Genomic DNA, 19,314 nt, shown 5'->3' with positions numbered 1-19,314 from the left:
TTTGAGATCTCAAGAGTCACACGCACTCTTGTAATGAAATAATACAGAGAGATCCTGTGTGTTCTTCCCCCACTTCCCCCCATGGTAACATTTTGCAAACTGGAGTGGAGTATAATATCACAACTAGTATACTGATATTGATATTGATATACTTATGAGATAATCTACTAATACTATTCATATTTTCCCAGTCTTACATCTAATTTGTGTGTGTGTGTGTGTGTGTGTGTGTGTGAGAGAGAGAGAGAGAGAGAGAGAGAGAGAGAGAGAGAGAGAGAGAGGTGTGTGTATTTATTTCTATGCAATTTTATCATGTTTATGTTCATATAGCTACCACAGTCAAGGTACAGAACTGCTCCATCCCTACAAGGGTTCCTCATATTGCCCTTTCATAACCAAAACCACCTCCCTAACCTTCATCTTTAATCCCTAACAAATACCAAAATGTTCTTTATTTCTATAATGTTGTCATATCAAGAAGGCTATATATATGGACACATACAGGTAAGTAATTTTGAAATTCATCCAAGTTGGTATGTCTATCAATAATTTTTATTATATTATTGCTGAGTAGTAATCCATAGTATAGGTGTACCTCTATCTACTTAACAGTCAGCTGTTGAAAGACATCTGGGATGTTTCCAGTTTTTGTGAATTATTAATAAAGTTGCTGTTTCCAGTTTTTTTATATTACTAATAAAGCTGCTGTGAACATTCTTACACAGGTTTGTTTGTATGAATATAGGTTTTCATTTCCCTGAGATAGATGCCCAATTGTGCAATTTATGGGTTGTATGGCAATTGCATGCTCAGATTTATAAGAAATTGCCAAACTGTTTTCCAAAGTAACTGTACCATTTTATATTCCCACCAGATATATCAGTTTTCTATCCTTTTTACATCACATTAGTCTGTGTAAGTGACAAAATTAGTAAATAAATACATGACCCATGTAATACAAAACAGCTCGTAAAATGTCAATCCAAAAAAGTCCAAAGGGTAAAAAGGCAGGTGCTATATAAAAAAAAGCTCTCTCGAGCAAGGGCCTCTCTCTGCCTTGCCTCAGCTCCTAACAGGTAAGCTCTATGTTCCTGGAAAGTCCCAATGTGCCCTAAAGCTTTGTTTGGTGTAAATTAAAATAAACAAATCTTTTTTTTACTTTTCAAAACAGGATCATGGCCTATAAAATGCTTCAAGTGGTCCTGTGTTCAACTTTGCTTATAGGTAAGAACCTATTTTTTTTCTACTTACATCTTTTACAATTACTAAGTTGATAGATAACCCCTTTTGACTTTTTAAAGACATGAATAAACAGGCTTTATCTATAGACCAATTCTGAAGCATTGAGGAAAACAAGCTATGTGCCATGCTGTGTTTTTGAACACGTTAGTGTTTTGTGTGTGTGTGTGTGTGTGTGTGTGTGTGTGTGTGTGTGTGACCATTTTATTCCTAATTATTGTTAACATAGTAACAAGCTACTGTTGCTAAGAAATTTATTGAATTGTTGCCACAAAAGAAGTGCTCTGGTGTCCTTGAGCAAAGAAGAATTTAAATGCCTTTTAGAAACTGTAATACTTACATCGTACTATTATGTGGTGACCTCAAGGTACTTTGAGAGTATGAATTTATTAACCTTTAGGGCAAGCAGTAGCTCAGAGAAGTGGTGTCTTAAAGACAGATCAAGGAAGGCACTGGAGGCCAGGTAATTTGCTGGCATATTGGCCTGGTAATTCAGGGGCTTATATCTGACTTGAACTGAGAGATCATTTGTTTTTCTTGTAACCCAAACTGAAGATACTCACAAAGGTATAAATTATTCTCAGTTAAATCTCTGCAATTTATAAATTCTCTGATGTAGATGCTTAAATCAGAATAAATTTCTACTTTTATAATATGCCCCTGAGAACCATGCAAAAATTATGTACTTTGCTTGAGGTATACACGCACACACACACACACACACACACACACACACACAATCTATATCTAAATCATTTTTTATATTTCATTTGTTTTTTTGCATTATTGTTTAATCTTATTTGTCAATTAAAGTTTACACTCAATGTTGTTTTGTTTTAGTTTCATGTGTACAGCATAATGGTTAGGCAATCACATACTTTACAAGTAATCTCCTGATACTTCAAGTACCTACCTGGCACCACACATAGGTATTACAATATTACTGTCTGTTTCCTCTGCTGTACTTACATCTCCATGACTATTTTATAACTAACAATTTGTACCTCTTTTCTTTTAAAGCAAAGTAGGATTTATTGAAGATATACTCCAAACGAGGAGCAGGCCAGTCCAGAGAGAGTGGCCTCGAACTCCTGGGTTATACGGTTTAAAAGAGGGATTTTTCTGGGTGGAGACTTTCATTTACATTCAGGGATGATTGACAGAAAAGGGTTACATAACTATATTTCTTCTGCATATGTCCTTACACACCATAATGCATACTGAAAAAAAACCCCAATTTATACTTCTTAATCCCTTCACTTTTTCACCCAGTCCCCCAACCTCTTTCCCCTGTGGCAACCATCGGTCTGTTCTAAGTACGTATGTGTTTGTTTCTATTGTATTTGTTTACGTTGCTCTTTAGATTTCACATATAAGTGAAATCATAGGGTATTTATTTTTCTCTGGTTTATTTCACTTAGCACAATTTCACTCTAGGTCCATTCATGCTGTTGCAAGTGGTAGATCTCATTCTTTTGTACGGCTAAATAATATTCCACTTTATATCTGTTCCACCATTTTTTTATCCACTTGTCTACTAATGGGCTCTTGGGTTGCTTCCATATCTTGGTTATGGTAAATAACACTGCAAGTAACAAAGGGGTGCATATAGTTTTTGAATCAGTTGGGTTTCTTCAGATATATACCCCAAAGTGAAATTGCTGGGTCATAAGGCAGTTCCATTTTTAACTTTCTGAGGAATCTTTACACCGTTTTTCACAGTCTGTATTCCCACCAACTGTGCACTATATCTAAACTATTAGTCTAGGTATATATGAGAATACATAATTAGCCTTTTATTCCTACGCTTGTGAATAATTTTTGTTAAGGTAAGAAACATTCAAACCTATAAATAATTTTTGTAAGTTTATTTGAGCCAAACTGTTGACAATTGCTGGGAAGCAGAATCTCAATGTATTGACATAATGCTCTGAAGAATGGTGGTTTTTCACCCATTTTCATAAATTACCATCAAAGGTGGGTTACATGAAATCCATTGGTGATAGATTAGGGAGGTGGGAGAAAGCAAAACAGGGAAATGTCTGGGATTGGATAAAAAGTAAAATGATAGACACATGCTTCTTTTACATAGATGGGTATAGGATAGTTAACAGTCAACAATTAACACAATAACAATGAGGGAATTTGTGGCCTGTGCCCTGGCACATTGGTTGTGCCCTGAGGGGTCCAGAAAAGGGGAAGTTACAAGTTACCCTGACATTCCAAAGGTATGTTTCATAGATGCAAAAAGACAATAGGCTCAGTTAAGATCAAAGTTTATCTTTGTCAGGGAAGATACCTGCCTAGGAAATGACTATCCACCATAACTGCTTTTAGTTAAAATTTTCATTTCAGACCATCCTTTGTTGGTACTTTAGGTCTTTGAGTTTGCAAGACCGCATGCAGGCCTTCCCTGAGCTAGTCAGGTTAGCATGTGGCCCCTTTTTGTCCACAATTTTAGTAAAGAGGTCTTTTTCTAATCCTCACCTGAGGATATGCTTTTATTGGCTTTAGAGAGAGAGGAAGAGAGAGAGAGAGAGAGAGAGAGAGAGAGAGAGAGAGAGAGAGAGAGAAACATCCATTGGTTGCCTCCCGTATATGCCTCATCAATGCATCCTGACCTACGTGCCCTGACCTGGGATTGAACACAGGCAGGGCTTCATAAAGAGTTTTAATCATCAATATTGCACTTTATATTTGGGACATGTTTAATTAAATTATTTAGAAATTTTTAACCACATTAATATAAAGCAATTATCATCACACCAAGTTAAGCCTATATCTCCAGTTGAAAAAAAATGAGTTTGGCTCAGTTTAAGGGAGTGAGTGAGGAGCACATTGCAAACTGAAGACATGGGCTGGTTATAATCCATCAGTATAAAGCTTTGCCTTGACTGCTGATCCATGCAATTGACTTTAGAGTTGTTGACAGTGGATGACTGCAAGGCTAAAAGCACTACATCTGGTCCACATTCCCCTGTGAACACTGCAGGGTCAAAAATATCTGGCAAAGGGGAAATGGTTCTGCAAAAGTGATTTTTGTGCACTTAGAAGTTGGAATTAACTTTAACCCCAGCTGAGATACAAATATGTCTACCTATAAAGAAACTGCTTTGACTCACTTCACTTAATAGTGGATAAATAAATGAATGACCGAGTTTATGTCATTGAAGTTCATGCAAGTGCAAGCTGAGATCAGAAACTAAGAACAGAGGATTGTTGACACTGCTGGGTGCCCTTCAGATTTCAGGAAAGAAGACTTTATTGCTTTCGGACTGAAGAGACTGAAGTCTTTAGAACCCAGTTCATTTGTTAAATTAGTAACTAATTTAACCAACATTTTCTAAGTCATACAGCTCTAAAGTAGGAAAATATTATCTTGAATCAACTTTCTTTACTTCTTCTCCCTCCCTTTTACATATAAGAATGAGGGCACATTTGTAATACCTTAACCAATAAGGAAATAAAAAAAAAAAAAAAAGAATGCAGCCTATTCATCTATTCCTCCCTGGAGTCCTTCTGCTTATCATAAAAAAACAACATTTTAAAAAATTGTTTGTTTCTGTTATTTAAAAAAGTTTTCTCTGTTACAGATTAGTTGTCTAACAAATTACTTTTATCTAGAACTTAATTTGAAGTAAATAGGGAAAAGATCTCATTATCTATTTTCCTAATGGGAATGCTGAAGCTAAAAATGATAGTCTTACTCAAGTAATTACATATATGGGCAAAGTCCCCAAATTATTTTATTGATTTTCTCAAAATAGTACCTTACACATTGGAGATGATTCCCTAGTCAGAGAATTAGAAGTCAAGTGTCATCATTTGGTTATAAAACAAAGCAACTCTCTCGTTAGCATTTAGGTCAAGAATTGCTTTCTCCTATAATAAACCAACAAAATTGCTACTACTATTTTAAGTCTTTATTATGTTTCAAGAGCTGTCCATATGTCACCTTAATTCAATTCAATTCTCCAAAACACTCTGCAAATAGGTGCTATGATTCCCATTATACAAAAAGACAACTGAGACTTAGACAAGATAAATGACCAAACTACACGGTTAATCAATAGTGGGTGCCAATTCACATACAAATTCTACATCCAGGTCGTTTGAGAACAAAACCCTTCTTTCTACAAACTGTCCCCTCCGGCACCACAGTGCTAGATATGGGCTACGCAGAAACAGGAGAGGCAGCAGGGCACACAGCAAGATCTCCTCCTGAAAAAGTAATAGGGTCAGTATTGTAGCCATTGGTTCGACAAGTAAAGGTCTGGAGTTAGGGAGCTGGGTGACTTTATCTGAGGAAATAGGGTCAGACCAGGATATAACTGAAGATTGTTCTATGACAGTTCCTAGTTGTACTGAAGGGAAAAAGAAGTCCTGAACTCAACATGTTCCACCTCAGTAGGACACTTAATAAAAACAAATAGCCCCATATCTCAGAAAGAGGAAATGGAGAAAATACACATATTTGGAAAATGTTTCACTAAATAAGTAAACCAATTTTGGGGGTTGACTCATATATGAAACAATTGGGGGGGGGGGATGGGGAGAGGAGGAGTTATGCTCTTATTATTGGCCTGTGATCAGGACTATCTATAAAGTACATGTCTTTTGGTTTTTCACAGAGGAAAACTGACAGTGCCTTTAGCCTGTTTCTCTGGCATAGTTTAAACTCCTGTTTTTCAGTCCACAGTTAGTAACCAAGGCCAATTTATCATGAAGTTTGTTTGGTTTGGTTTGGTTTGGTTTATTTTGTCAAGATCTGTTAAGCTTACACTTTCTTCCCCATGACCCCATTAGCACCTCCAACCCCTCCCTTTTTCCCTCTCTTCATGAAAGGAATAGTCCTTTTCCATCAGGTCTGCAGCCCTCCAATTTCTTGGAGAGTCTTTATTCCTTGATACACTTTTGGTTTCTTTTATAAGATTTTTATTTTAAAAATCTTAATTTTAGCCCTGGCTGGTTTGGCTTGGTGGATAGAGCGTCGGCCTGTGGACTGAAGGGTCCCGGGTTCGATTCTGGTCAAGAGCATGTAACTTGGTTGCGGGCACATCCCCAGTGGAGGGTGTGCAGGAGGCAGCTGATGGATGTTTCTCTCTCATCGATGTTTCTAACTCTCTCTCTCCCTTCCTCTCTGTAAAAAATCAATAAAATATATTTTTAAAAAATCTTAATTTTACCTACTCACTTTAGCTTAAGGTTGATCTTGCTTTGAAGAAAGTGGGTAGTAAGAATAAACTGGTAAGCGGGGGAGGCGCGGCGGGGGGAGGGGAGAAAAAAAAAAAGAATAAACTGGTAAATCACTTGGTTGGACAAAAACCAAAAATGTCATTGCCTATGACTAGATTCATTGAGCTTGTTGAATGTTATAGAAAAACTCTCTTTTCCTACCCACGTGGAATTTTTTGTCATGACACTAGAGTTGGGAATCCCATCAACACACATAGGCAGTGACCCAGAAAGGCTCACTATGGGATCATGCAAAATGTTGCTTTTCATGAGTTACAGATTTCTCTGTCTATGCCAGTGGTTCTCAACCTTCTGGCCCTTTAAATACAGTTCCTCATGTTGTGACCCAACCATAAAATTATTTTCGTTGCTACTTCATAACTGTAATGTTGCTACTGTTATGAATCTTAATGTAAATATCTGATATGAAGGATGTCTTAGGCGAGCCCTGTGAAAGGGTCGTTCAACCGCCAAAGGGGTCGCGACCCACAGGTTGAGAACCGCTGGTATGTGATTAAAGACCAATAAAATATCTGCTGGCTCCAAATTATATCCCAGGGAGGTACGTGGCCGGGAGAGAGAGGGTGAATGTGGCTGTGTACTGAGAGCAGGTTAAAACAGATGGAAGTTGAACTCAAGCCAAACCAGTTTCTGTTTACATTTCAAAGTACTCAACACATCAGCAATTGTGACGTCAATAAAGTTGAAATCTCTGAGTTAAAAGTTCAGTTACAAAGCATTTTAATAACAGATCATTTACTATGATCCTGAGGATTTGAGAACTGGTCCCATAGTCCAGTGCCTCTTTCTTTTTCCCAATGCAGGTCCATCAAACCTCCTTGCTTCTCCCATCTTACTGCCTGTTTGTGTCCTGTTCTCCTCAGGACTTCTTATATTTTACAACCTCCCTTCTTTTTTCTCTTCTTTCTTTAATTTCTTTTCTTGATTTCTCTCTTCTCCTTTCTTTTTCTTTTTCAACCTTTTCCTCTCACAACCCAAATTTCTTAGCTCTCATTTTCTCTCTCACTAATTTTTATTTGAATTTCAGCAAAATGAAAGAATCCATTCTATTAAATATAACTATTTTATCTTCCACTATGAAGTTTTGGTCAGTGACCAAAGTATAGAGTGAAAAGAAAAAATTAACTATTTTATTATTTGTGAAGAAAATTATTTACTTAACACAAAAAAAATATTTAAGTCTAAAAATTATGAACCTAAACATTAGTATTTTAATCTTTCACAAAATTAAAAAAAAAAATCCTACATTTATATAGGTCTTTGAGAATGTTACTGAATTGCCAAGATGTTTGTATATCCTTTTCTCCTGATCCTCTTTAGTACTTAACTAGAGGCCCGATGCATGAAAATTCATGCACTGGAGGTGGGGGGGTCCCTCAGCCCGGCCTGCCCCCTCTCACAGTCTGGGAGCCCTTAGGGGCGGGAGGTAACCCTGCCATCAGGGGAGGGTGACGCTTCCATCACACCTCTGCTGCTGCCACTGCCGGCAGCGCAAGCATCAGCTGGCCTGGTTATTTGAGCCTCGGGCGGCCCAGGGTGGCTGGCAGACGACATCTGAGGCTTGCCTGACCTTGGGCGTTGGTTGGGCAACTGCCATCCAAGGCTTGCTTGTGCCTCAGGCCGGCCCTGGGTGACTGGGGGGCTGAGGGACTCCGAGGCAGGTGCACGGAGTGGGCCCAGCCTTGCCACATAGCTGCCACCCCAGTGAGGCTGAGGGGACTGGGCACTGCCATCTTGTGGCTGTGGGCGCCACCACCTTTGAGAGTGTGGCAGTCAATTAGCATATTCCCTCCTTATTGACTGTGGGTGCCGTCATCTTTACAATGGCATGAGGGTCAATTAGCATATTCTCTCTTTATTAGATAGGATCCCTAGTGACCATTTATACTTTCAGTACTTAACTTATGTGCACACATAATTGTCTGGGTATTTATATTATCTTTTTTTTAAAAGACATCAATAATTTAAGGGCATGGGCTGAGACTATGTCCAATAAAAATAGTAAATAGTAAATGTTATTCTCTCATTGTTTGGACTGAGTGCTAGGTGCTTTACTTTCAGTATCCTATACCTAAGTGTTTTGAACTTGTGACAGGACTATAGTGCTTATTCTCTAGTACAGGTATCAGGTAACACTACACATATCAGTATCACTGGAACCCAGTGGAAAGAGCTACTATAGGCCTATCCTATGAACCTGGCAGATATTTTATGTCTTCTATCCCCACTGAATCCCAACACATTTACTTCACAGAAGCTGAAGGTTACATGAGGGAAGAAATTCACAGTCATCGCTGCCCAGGGATGGAAAACTCCTGCTGGTTGGAGTGCTCTGTCTGTGCTCTATTTTTTTTCCTGTTTCTTAGTGAGGATCTGAGAAAACAGACCTGTTGGGTTCTCTGAGCCACCTTCTGACACATAGCACTCCCCTTCCTTGCCCTGGTTTTGATCAGGTTGAGAAATAAACCAAAAATGATTAGGAAAGGCAATCCATTATCTTTATTACTGAGAAAGGCCAACTGGAAGATGCAATGTGTACTATATATAAGTACATAACAGGCCTGATGACTGGACCCACAACTTGGCAAATTTCATACCCAATTGCAGGTTGCAGAACCAGAACAGGAAGTGTGCCCTCTGAGGGCAGCGCACTCACCAGAGAAAAAAGGAAGAGTGGGCTGGACATGCCTCTTGCACTTACCAATTAAATGAGGCACGTCCCCTCCAGAGGGGCAGAGCATACCAACGGAAAAGGGAGGCCTGAGATTAGTCCAAATTGAAGAAAACAGGAATCTGCCATCAAACGCTGCCCTTTCATTCTGTATCTTAAGGTTCACATTAATTCACATTGATCTTTTTAGTGTATGGGCTCCTACCACAAGTATCATTTTCATGGTCACATGCATAGCATACAGACTAGTCAGTCATTTCTCCACTATCCAGTTTAAAGTGTCTTTTCCAGCCTTCCCTGGAGATGGCAATATAGGGAGTCTTTCCACTTCTAATATAGCTCCCATTACTCCCATACTGCTCACCAGCCTGTGATGGGCACTCATCTTTGTGCATAATGTGAATACATTTTTATTTGTTTTGCTTTAATTATTGGGCAGGTCTATTTTGACTTCTCTTTCACTTATTTCTGCCTGTTTCAGTGCTGAATTTCTCAGCATGTAAATTCCTTGATGGTAGTAGGAGCTGTGCCCACTTAGCATATTCTGTACGCTCCAATGACATAATACCACACAGAGAAAGACATTTTCAGTTAACGACTTATTTGTTATGAATACATCCCGGTTAAAAACATTAGAGCTGGAAGAGACCTTAGAGATGATATGATGCAGCCTCATCTTATAGAACAGATAATGGAGATACAGGGATAAAAAGTGACTTGGTGACTAGTCACTGCCAGGGCCAGGATAAGACTTTGCATCTCTGATCTTTCTTGGCTTGTGTGAAGAGAGGTGTGATCTCGAATAGCTCCATACTCCTGCCTGTTTCTACTGCACAGAACTTTCTGCAAAGGATATTCTAGAATGGTTTCGATAGTAGAATTAAGCTTGACAGGTCTTAGTAAGACTATGATACAGGATGAAAGAAAGGAGGGTGTATAGGAATTTGGAAAGAGAAAAATATATTTTTATAGCTTATGATTATAAAGTTTAAAAAAGGTATTAACCTGACTCACATTTGCCTACATTTAAAAAACCCACTCATTTAATAGCCAACAAGGTAATAAAAGTCAGGGTTCGGTTTTCAAACCCCAGCAGTATTACATAGGCTTGCAAACACAAAACTCTGATTTTGTTCTCACTAACTTTCAAGGATGATCAGGCAGATTGAAAAAGGGAGGAGAGATTTCTCAAGCAGAGAGGATAATAGCATGCCCTTCTATATAACTTACATTTTATTTCCAGTCTTGCCATTGACTTACTATGTGACCTTGAGTGAGTCATTTCATCTCCACGTGACAATTTTCTCATTTGTAAAATGGGATAATAAATACTACTTTCTGTCTCTCTCCTGGGTGATGTTATTATCACCATCAATTAATATTTATTGGATGCCTGTTGGTCTCATAATGCTGAGGTAAGCGCTTTGTTCTGGAAGGGGGAGGGTGGTGTGGAGAGGGGTGCCGGAGGAGATTATATGAGTGAAATATTTTTCATGAACAAAAAAAAGGAAAAAAAAAGGATTTACAAAAGACAGAATCATTAGAGCTTAAAATAGCTTGGGCTTATATTTTAAAGCATGCTTCTCGGCCAAGATTGATGTAATAGCAATGTTTTTTCTTAGCAATTGTACAATGCACCAGGATAATGATGCAGAATACTGGTTTTACTTTTGGATGTTTCTAAATAAAACTATCTTAAGAATTATTGTGATTTCTTTTTCAGCTGTAAATTATATCCTAAGCATAATTTTTTTAGAAATATTTACTTGGTATTGAGGTTATCAGATTTACTTTACCTAGACATTCCCTTTGTTTTAAAAGGCAACTTTTTAAAAACAGAGTAAGTGCACATTAAACATGTACCATTGTAGAACACTTTTGATTCAAATGTAATAAAGAGAAGTTTGAAAGTCACCTATTAATACATTTCAGCTGAAACCAAAAATGCAATACTGGTCAGTCCATACTAGTCAACCTAAATGAATGGGAGTTCCCAGTTCCCTCCCAGTCCATCCTGTCTTCCCATCCCTCTATCACCTACTTACCTCTCATCTGGACTATTCGAAGAGCCTCTGACCTTGTTTCTTTCACTCTACTCTCTTCCTTTTACCAGCGGCTCTCCATACCATTGACAAAGGAGTTTCAAAAGTAAATCTATGAATGGATAAACAAAATGTTGGCATATACATAAAAAAATATTTAGCCTTAAAAAAGAATGAAAGGCTGACATATGCCACATCATGGATAAAACTTGAGGATATTATACTATGTGAAATAAGTCAGACACAGAAAGACAAATATTACAGGATTCCCTTTATCTAAGGTCCCTAGAATAAACCAACTCCTAGAGACACAGAATAAAAAGGTATTTACCAGGGACTGGGGGAGAAGACCATGGGAATTATTGTTTAAAGGGTACAGAGTTTCTATCTTTGACACTGAAAAAGTTCTGGAGATAGTGGTGATGGTTGCACGACATTGTGAATGTATATGATACCACTGAAGTGTATACTTAAAAATGTTTAAAATGGTATGTTTTATTTATGTATATTTTATCACAATAAAATTTTTTTTTTTTAGTAAAACTGGTCCTGATCATTTTCTGGAACATAAGTGATCATTATTTACAGACTAAAGCCCAAAGTCCTTGGTATGACAGTATAATCTTTCAGAATCAAGCTCCAGATCATCTTTCCAACATTATCTTTAACACATCCATACCACAAAGTTACCTTTGATCACACTGGCAAAGTGAGGGTCATTGAACCTGAAACTCACCTTGCTCCTCTGCTCTGAGCTTTTTATCTTCTTCAGCCTGGAATACATGCCCTTTGCTGCCACTCCCTCCTCCTAGCTGTGAAACCTTACATAGTCTTTGATGCTCAACTCAAAACTAATTTCTCTGTGCAGCCTCCATGCAATATTCGAATTACTCACTCCCCCCTTAGAAGGTCTAGTCACAATATGTGTTCCTATAATTATTTGTGAACTCTGAATATAATGTGAGTTCCCTAGAGGCAAGGGGTTTTTACTTGCTTTTGATTTGTTTGTTTGTTTGTCTTTCCATGCAGTGGGGATTATCAGAGAGGCTGTCATTTTCAATAGACACTCATTTGGAAACAGAGTTTACTGGATTGGCAAGTTAAACTAGAAACAATAGGGCTAATAATTTGAACCCTTCTTAGTGCAGTGTTTTGCATCCAGTTGAGGCTGGGGTGAGGCAAGTGGCAAGCTTATGGTACACATTTGCATAACCCTGAGAGTGAGTCCCTTCTTATATTTTACTAGAGGCCCAGTGCACAAAATTCATGCATGGGGGGGGCGTGTCCTTCAGCCCAGCCTACACTCTCTCCAATCTGGGACTCCTTGAGGGATGTCTGATTGCCGGTTTAAACTGGCAGTCGGACATCCCCCTCACAATCTGGGAGTGCTGGCTCCCAACCGCTTGCCTGCCTGCCTGCATGATTGCCCCTAACTGCTTCTGCCTGCCAGCCTGATCACCCCCTAACCACTCCCCTGCCAATCTGATCAATGCCTAACTGCTCCCCTGCTGGCCTGATCCCCCCCAACTGCCCTCCCCTGCCTGCCATCTAGTGGTGGCCATCTTGTGACCACATGGGGGTGGCCATCTTGTGTGATGGTGTGATGGTCAATTTGCATATCACCTCTTTATTATATAGGATGCTTTAGTGACCTCACTTGCCTCATCCTAGTCTCAAATCTGTTGATTAGCAGTTTCCTTGATATTGGTAAGTGCTTATAATGCATTGCATTAGTTATCTACTATGGCATAACTCAGTTCCCCAAACCTTAGCAGCTTAAAACAATCCACATTTATTATTTCACAGTTTCTGAGGGTCAGGAATTTAGGAGTGGCATAGGTTGATGATTCTAACTTAGGATCTCTCACGAGGTTATAGTTAAAGATGCTAGTGGGGGCTGTAGTCATCTGAAGGCTTGACTGGAGCAAAAGCATCAGATTCCAAGTGCTTGCTTACATGGTTGTTGGTAGAGGACTGACTTCCCTTAGGGCAAGGGATCCAAGAGAGGGCAAGCCAGAAGCTCTGATAGCTTTTATGTCCTAGCCCCAGAAATCACACACTGTGATATCACACACTATGAATACACTGGTCAGCCCTGCTAAGTGAAAGAGGTGACTACCCAGAAGATGAATAACAGGAGGCAGTGATCTTTGGGGACAATCTTAGAGAATGGCTTCCACCACCATCTGGTTTGACTGTATTGAACTAGATTACGTAGCAACAGGCAAGAATTATTTCTGACATCTGTTACTAATATCTTCTGAGGTTGACTTTTGTCTTCTATTTTTAAATCATTGAATAAATAAAGTTGCTAACATTTTATAAATGAAGAATATGTCTGAATCATTTTTCAATCCTGCATTAGTAGTAGTGCAGTGTTTGGCATCCAGAGACAACCTGATTGATGTATAGTATCCAGAGAGGCTGTCATTTTCCATAGACACTCATTTGCAACCAGAGGTTGCTGGATTGGCAAGTTAAACTAGAAATAATAGGGCTAATAATTAAAACCCTTCTTATAGCTCAAGACCAAGCTTGGAAAAGCATGCATTCATAGAGAATGTGTAAATAACTGTTGTTTCTTTTTGTCTAAAATGCCTAAGACTATTATTATTATTATTATTATTATTATTATCACTATTGTTATCTGGCCCCAAGTATTCCTGTCTCACAGTCATAATGTAGTGCAGTAGCTCTGAAGGAAGAATTTCATCTCTGCCTCCCACTGGTTGTGTGGCCTTCAACGTATTTTTTTAAATTTTCTGTGACTTAGTTTCTGTGTCTGAAAAATGAAATGATTGACAGTGCTACTTCTTAGGTTTGTTGTGAGTATTAAATAAGGTATGTCAGCTAAAGAATTTAGCACCATGCTCAATAAGTGCTAGCTAATATTATTAATATTTGTGTATATACTTGTTTTCAGAGATTAGTCTTGTAGATTCACAATGACTTTTGCTCTTATTATTCCAACAGTTTAAAATTAAAAGTCTTGCCCTTTTACTCTGTGAAGCTAATTTAATATTTCCTTCAAGGAATAGGTTAAGCAATTTCCTGACCATGAAAATGTCTGCTTGTGTCCCGAAACCCTAGTGTTCAGTAATATAAGCTTCTCCAAATCTCTCTTAGCACAATCAAATCTTATGTTCCCTTATTTTGTATCTTAAGCCTTTTCTTCCTCTTTTCTATAGAGAAATTTCATACCTGATAGCTCACTTACCCTGATCCATACAGAGTATTTGTCAATAGATATCTGTTTAATGATGAATCTATGCCTAACATAACATGCTTACAATTAGATTTGTAATAAATGCTTCTTTATCACAAGCAATAAACAGACTGCATTGTTACACATAGGTGAAGATTGTGTGTTTTCCTTTATATTTTTCAATTTACAACTCTGAACCTGATTGTGTTTTATTTAAGAATAAAAACACGCCCTAACAGGTTTGGCTCAGTGGATAGAGCATCGGCCTGCGGACTGAAGGGTTCCAGGTTCGATTCCGGTCAAGGGCATGTACCTTGGTTGCAGGCATATCCCCAGTAAAGGGTGGGCAGGAGGCAGCTGATTGATGTTTCTCTCTCATCGATGTTTCTAACTCTCTATCCCTCTCCCTTCCTCTCTGTAAAAAAACAATAAAATATATATTTTTAAAAAGAATAAAAACACAATATAGACTATTAAAATTTCAAGATCTTAAGGAAGTTTGAATTTTTAAAATTATCATCTTTTTTTCTTTTTTGATCCTGAAGTTTGAAGGAGTTAGAAAATACAGGTCTGTTTGATTTAATGATGGCTGTATTGATACTAACAAATCTTAACTACGATGCCAGACTTGGGAGCAATCTACTTTAAACTGAAAGATATGTTCTATTTTAGAAGGCTTGGAAAGCAAGAATAACATTGTTGACTGCCAGGCTTGAGCCAGGTAGTTTATATTCATTAACTTTTCCAATTCTTATGGTAATCCAATGTTATTTTGTTACTGCATTGTTATTATTTTTATTATACCGTTTTACATATAAGAAAACTAGAGCTCAGAGAAATTAAACAACTTGCCTAAAATAGAGATGGGGCTGGAATTTGATTCTGTGGGCTCCCATGCATGTACAGAAGCTCGGAAAATCTCCATCCACCACACAGCACTAGCTTTCATGCTGTACCATATACAGCTCACATAGGGTGGTGTCAGTACAATGGTGGCAAAGGACTAAGGAGCAGCCATTTCCCTCAAGGTAAAACTTTTCCAAGGTTCCTTCTCAGGTGCCCATTTACCCAGAACCACAGTTGTGTTTCTTTAAGAGGAAACATTGAGATGTAAACTGTTGCCCTAAAAGATGCTGTGCTCTTGTACTCTTAATTACAGGAGCATTGGGAGCGCCATTTTTGTTGGAAGACCCAGCAAACCAGTTCCTACATCTCAAAAGACACGTATATTTTCAGGATTACTGGGACCCAGATCACAGTCCGAATATGTGGGAAAACACACTGGCTGATCAGGTATTTGCATTTAAATAGGCATCTCATCAGCTGGCTTTAACACACCACCAACCTAGTCCTGATTTTTCCTGTCCATCTGCCGTGAGCTATCCCTGCCCTTTCCTCTCCATAAAGTGCCTTTGGTCTGGTGAACTCCACATCTACTTTCAAAACCAAGATCAAATGTCTCCTTTCTGATGCCTTTCCCGGCTCTCCAAGGGGGCATTTGTCCTTCCTTCGTCTCTCCCCTTCGCATGCTGTTCACTGTGAACAGCTCACAAAATGTCACACTGAAATTGTTTGCTTCATGCACCCCACCTTTCTACTTAGGCTACAAAGGTAAAGTGCAAGTCTTCTACATCAAAATAATTATTCTCAGGAGCTACTAAAATGACTGTTATGTAGTCGTCTCAATAAATGATTACATGTTTGGGTAGGTGGATGGATGGATTGCGGTCACATTTTAGTTCTCTCTCAGTTGTTCAGCTGCTAACTTCCCTCTGTTATAATTACCCAAGCCTTTAATGTCATTTCATTTGCTTGTCTTTTTTACATTTTCCTATTCATTTGTATACTCATTCCAAGAGAAATAAAAAAGAAACTTGAATTCACCGGTTTTATTTCCTCTTTTTGATGGAAGAACACTTTGAAACTCCAGGCCAAATGAAATTGCTAAATTATCTGAGGATTTCAATCAGTCATGATTTCCCTCTTACAACTCAGCAATTTAGAAAATGAGGATGTATAGCAATTAATTCCTTCACTGATTTGTTCTTTCTTTCTTTCCACATGTATTAGATTTTCACCATCACCAAGTGTAAAAGTTGTATAATATCATTATAGTCCTAGCCAATTTGGCTCAGTGGATAGAGCATTGGCCTGTGGACCAAAGTGTCCCAGGTTCGATTCCAGTCAAGAGCATGTATCTTGGTTGTGGGCTCCTACCTGACCCGGGCCCTGTTAGGGGCTTGTAAGGAGGCAACTAATCAATGTGTTTCTCTCACATTGATGTTTCTCTCTGTCTTTTCCTCTCTCTTCCACTCTCCCTAAAAATCAACCGAAAAATATCCTTGGGAGAGGATTAACAACAAAAATAATAAATAAATAAATAAAATCATTGTAAAAGTTGAATTTCTGTGTTTTCCTGGGGCTTGGATCCTCTCCTTACTCCACATAGCTGGGTTTTAACTGGTCTAGCAGGATCAGCTTGGTTCTGCCTAGCATTTGCTGATCCCCAGTAAGAGTGGTGCCGCAGTAGCTTGAATCTAGTTTTATGCCTGTTTTACTCCAACATGCATAATTTAGAGGTATTAAAAGAAGACTTTATTTCTTTGGCAAATTAAATAATTACATAGACTGGAAGGCTGTGTCTTCCTCATGGAATATTCAAACTTTCAAGTATACTCCTAACTGCAATTGTAAACCTGTGCTGTGATCAACTGACAGATACTGTAATATTCCAAGACTCTACCACATGGGTCACACCGTGGCCCTGCGAAAACTACAAAACATTTCATCAGTGAAGTAAACAGATTACTAAAAGTGTGAAAACCAAACCTTGCTTAGAATCATTCTTCCATTGTATTTCTCTCAGTCTTTTAGAAAATATCTGTATGATAATCAGAATAATTGATGCCTGTGTTCTACACACTCAGAGATCATGACTTGAGTTTCCTTTTATTGCAGGCTCATGAAAAATGGACTGCTTTGAAGACAACAGCACAGTATTATCTGAATGTGAATTCCTTCACTTCTGACATATCTACTACCTGATAAATATGCTTTGCTGGTTAAACCAGGACAGCAAAAACAGTGGGAGTCAGCACGGCAATGTACCAAAACCACAGCTTTGGTGTGCTGAAAGCAAATGCTTGTCACTTACTAGATTATTTATTATGTCTGTCTCACAGAGACGTTGAACAAAGTAAATATGGAAATTTATGTAGTGACCTAGAATTCAAAGTTCTCTGTAAATGGTAGATAAAATGAGCACTAAAGTTAAAAAGACTGTAGTAATAACATTTATCAGAAAGGTCTTTTATTGAAAAAGAAAAAAAAATTTAAAGCAGTATCATTAAAATTCTCTGTTCATAGCTATTGCTTTCTATTGCCTCTTCTTTGTTAGTTTACTTTTTAACTCAAGGAAGAGAGATTTCTTAAATGGGGCTGGTTCTCTCCTCTTCTCTTCAATATTTGTCACTGTCTAAAGCCAAGCTATTTTAAGACCACACTCCTGAAACGTTTTTCATCAAAGGTGTATTACTGAGAGCAGTAGAAAATAAAATCTTAACTCATATTAGGGAGTAGATGGTGACTAGGACCCCACTGAAAGCCACTCATTTACATAAATGTCAACTTGCTCAGAAGTTTTGCCACATGTATGTAAATTTGTATTCTGCTCCATAATATACTGTTAATGTTTATTTTATTATGAAATAACAGATTTGGGTTACTGGCCAGGAATATTTATTGATCTTTTATTTTTTATTTTTTTATTGATCTTTTAAAATAAAACTGGAAAAAAATGATTCTAAAGAAGAGTGTACTACACTTATCCTACAGTTTTCCATATACCCATGAAATACTACCTCAGAACTCTAATTTGAGAACTAATAAGGAGATGATACAACCAAATCACCAAGGTCCCGCCTCCCCCTCAATTCACAGATAAGTGAACGTTTTTGTCTCCAAAAGTGTATTTCTATATACCATGATATACCTAGGTCAATTGTTCTCTTAGCAGCAGGGAGGGTGACAGGTGGAAGGATTCATTTGGGAAATAGAAGCATCCTCCCAAGACCATACTTGTTCGTATGTGCTCTTACAATAGTTTTAAGCACTTTTCAGCAGAGGGTATATTGGTGAAGTCAGATGTCAAGAAGCTGCACAGTAAAGACATTGGCCAAGCACTTTTGTCTTGAAGAGGACACTGGCAGCTACTAAGGATTCTCCATTTTCTATCCTAGTCCCTAGAAATGTTTTCAGTGAAAAATTGAAAGCTAATGCATAATTTATTATGTTAACCGTATCCATTTTCAATACATATAAACAGATATTTTTTAAAAATATATTTTTATTGACTTCAGAGAGGAAAGAAGATGGGGGCAAGAGAGATAGAAACATCAGTGATGGCAGAAAATCATCTATCAGCTGCCTGCGGCACTACTCCTACTGGGGATCAAGCCCAAAACCTTGGCATGTGCCCTGACCTGGAATCGAACTGTGACCTCCTGGTTCATAGGTCAATGCTCAAACACTGAGCCACATCAGCCGGGCCAAAGATTTTTTTTTTTTCCTAATAAAACACAACTAAATGGACAAAACAAAGATGATGAGTCATTTGGTTTTACATTAAGAAATAAGTTTGAGATTATACATAAGCACATCTTCAGAGTTTCAAAAATAATATACATTTTGTACTACAAAGTTCTATTCTTTGATTATTTAATACAAAATTAGAGAATACTGGGTATTGGTCAGGGTTCTCCAAAGAATCAGTCAGAATCAATAGGGTTTTATTGGGGTTTTTTAAAATTAGTTAATGCAGTTAAGGAGGCTGGCAAGTCCAAAATTTGCAGGGTAAATTGGCAGGCTGAAGACCAGAGAAGAACCAATGCTGCAGTTCAAGT

The 19,314-nt window shown here is 38.1% G+C and overlaps 1 protein-coding gene across 1 annotated transcript; it reads left to right on the top strand.

The window, feature by feature from the left end:
* Positions 1-1,175: 1,175 nt before the first annotated feature.
* On the top strand, positions 1,176-17,458 carry LOC308515379 (uncharacterized protein C3orf85; the record flags this gene model as incomplete). The annotated part of the gene is made up of 3 exons (XM_081085996.1): positions 1,176-1,224; positions 15,573-15,706; positions 17,372-17,458. The coding sequence occupies 3 exons, from the start codon at positions 1,176-1,178 to the stop codon at positions 17,456-17,458; spliced, it is 270 nt and encodes an 89-aa protein (XP_080942122.1).
* Between the last annotated feature and the right edge of the window lie 1,856 nt (positions 17,459-19,314).

Source organism: Myotis nattereri (genome assembly GCF_964212035.1).
Source record: "Myotis nattereri genome assembly, chromosome: 3".
NCBI classification, from domain to species: domain Eukaryota; kingdom Metazoa; phylum Chordata; class Mammalia; order Chiroptera; family Vespertilionidae; genus Myotis; species Myotis nattereri.
The sequence above is the reverse complement of the archived record's forward strand: the minus strand, read 5'-3'. Positions and strand labels throughout refer to the sequence as shown.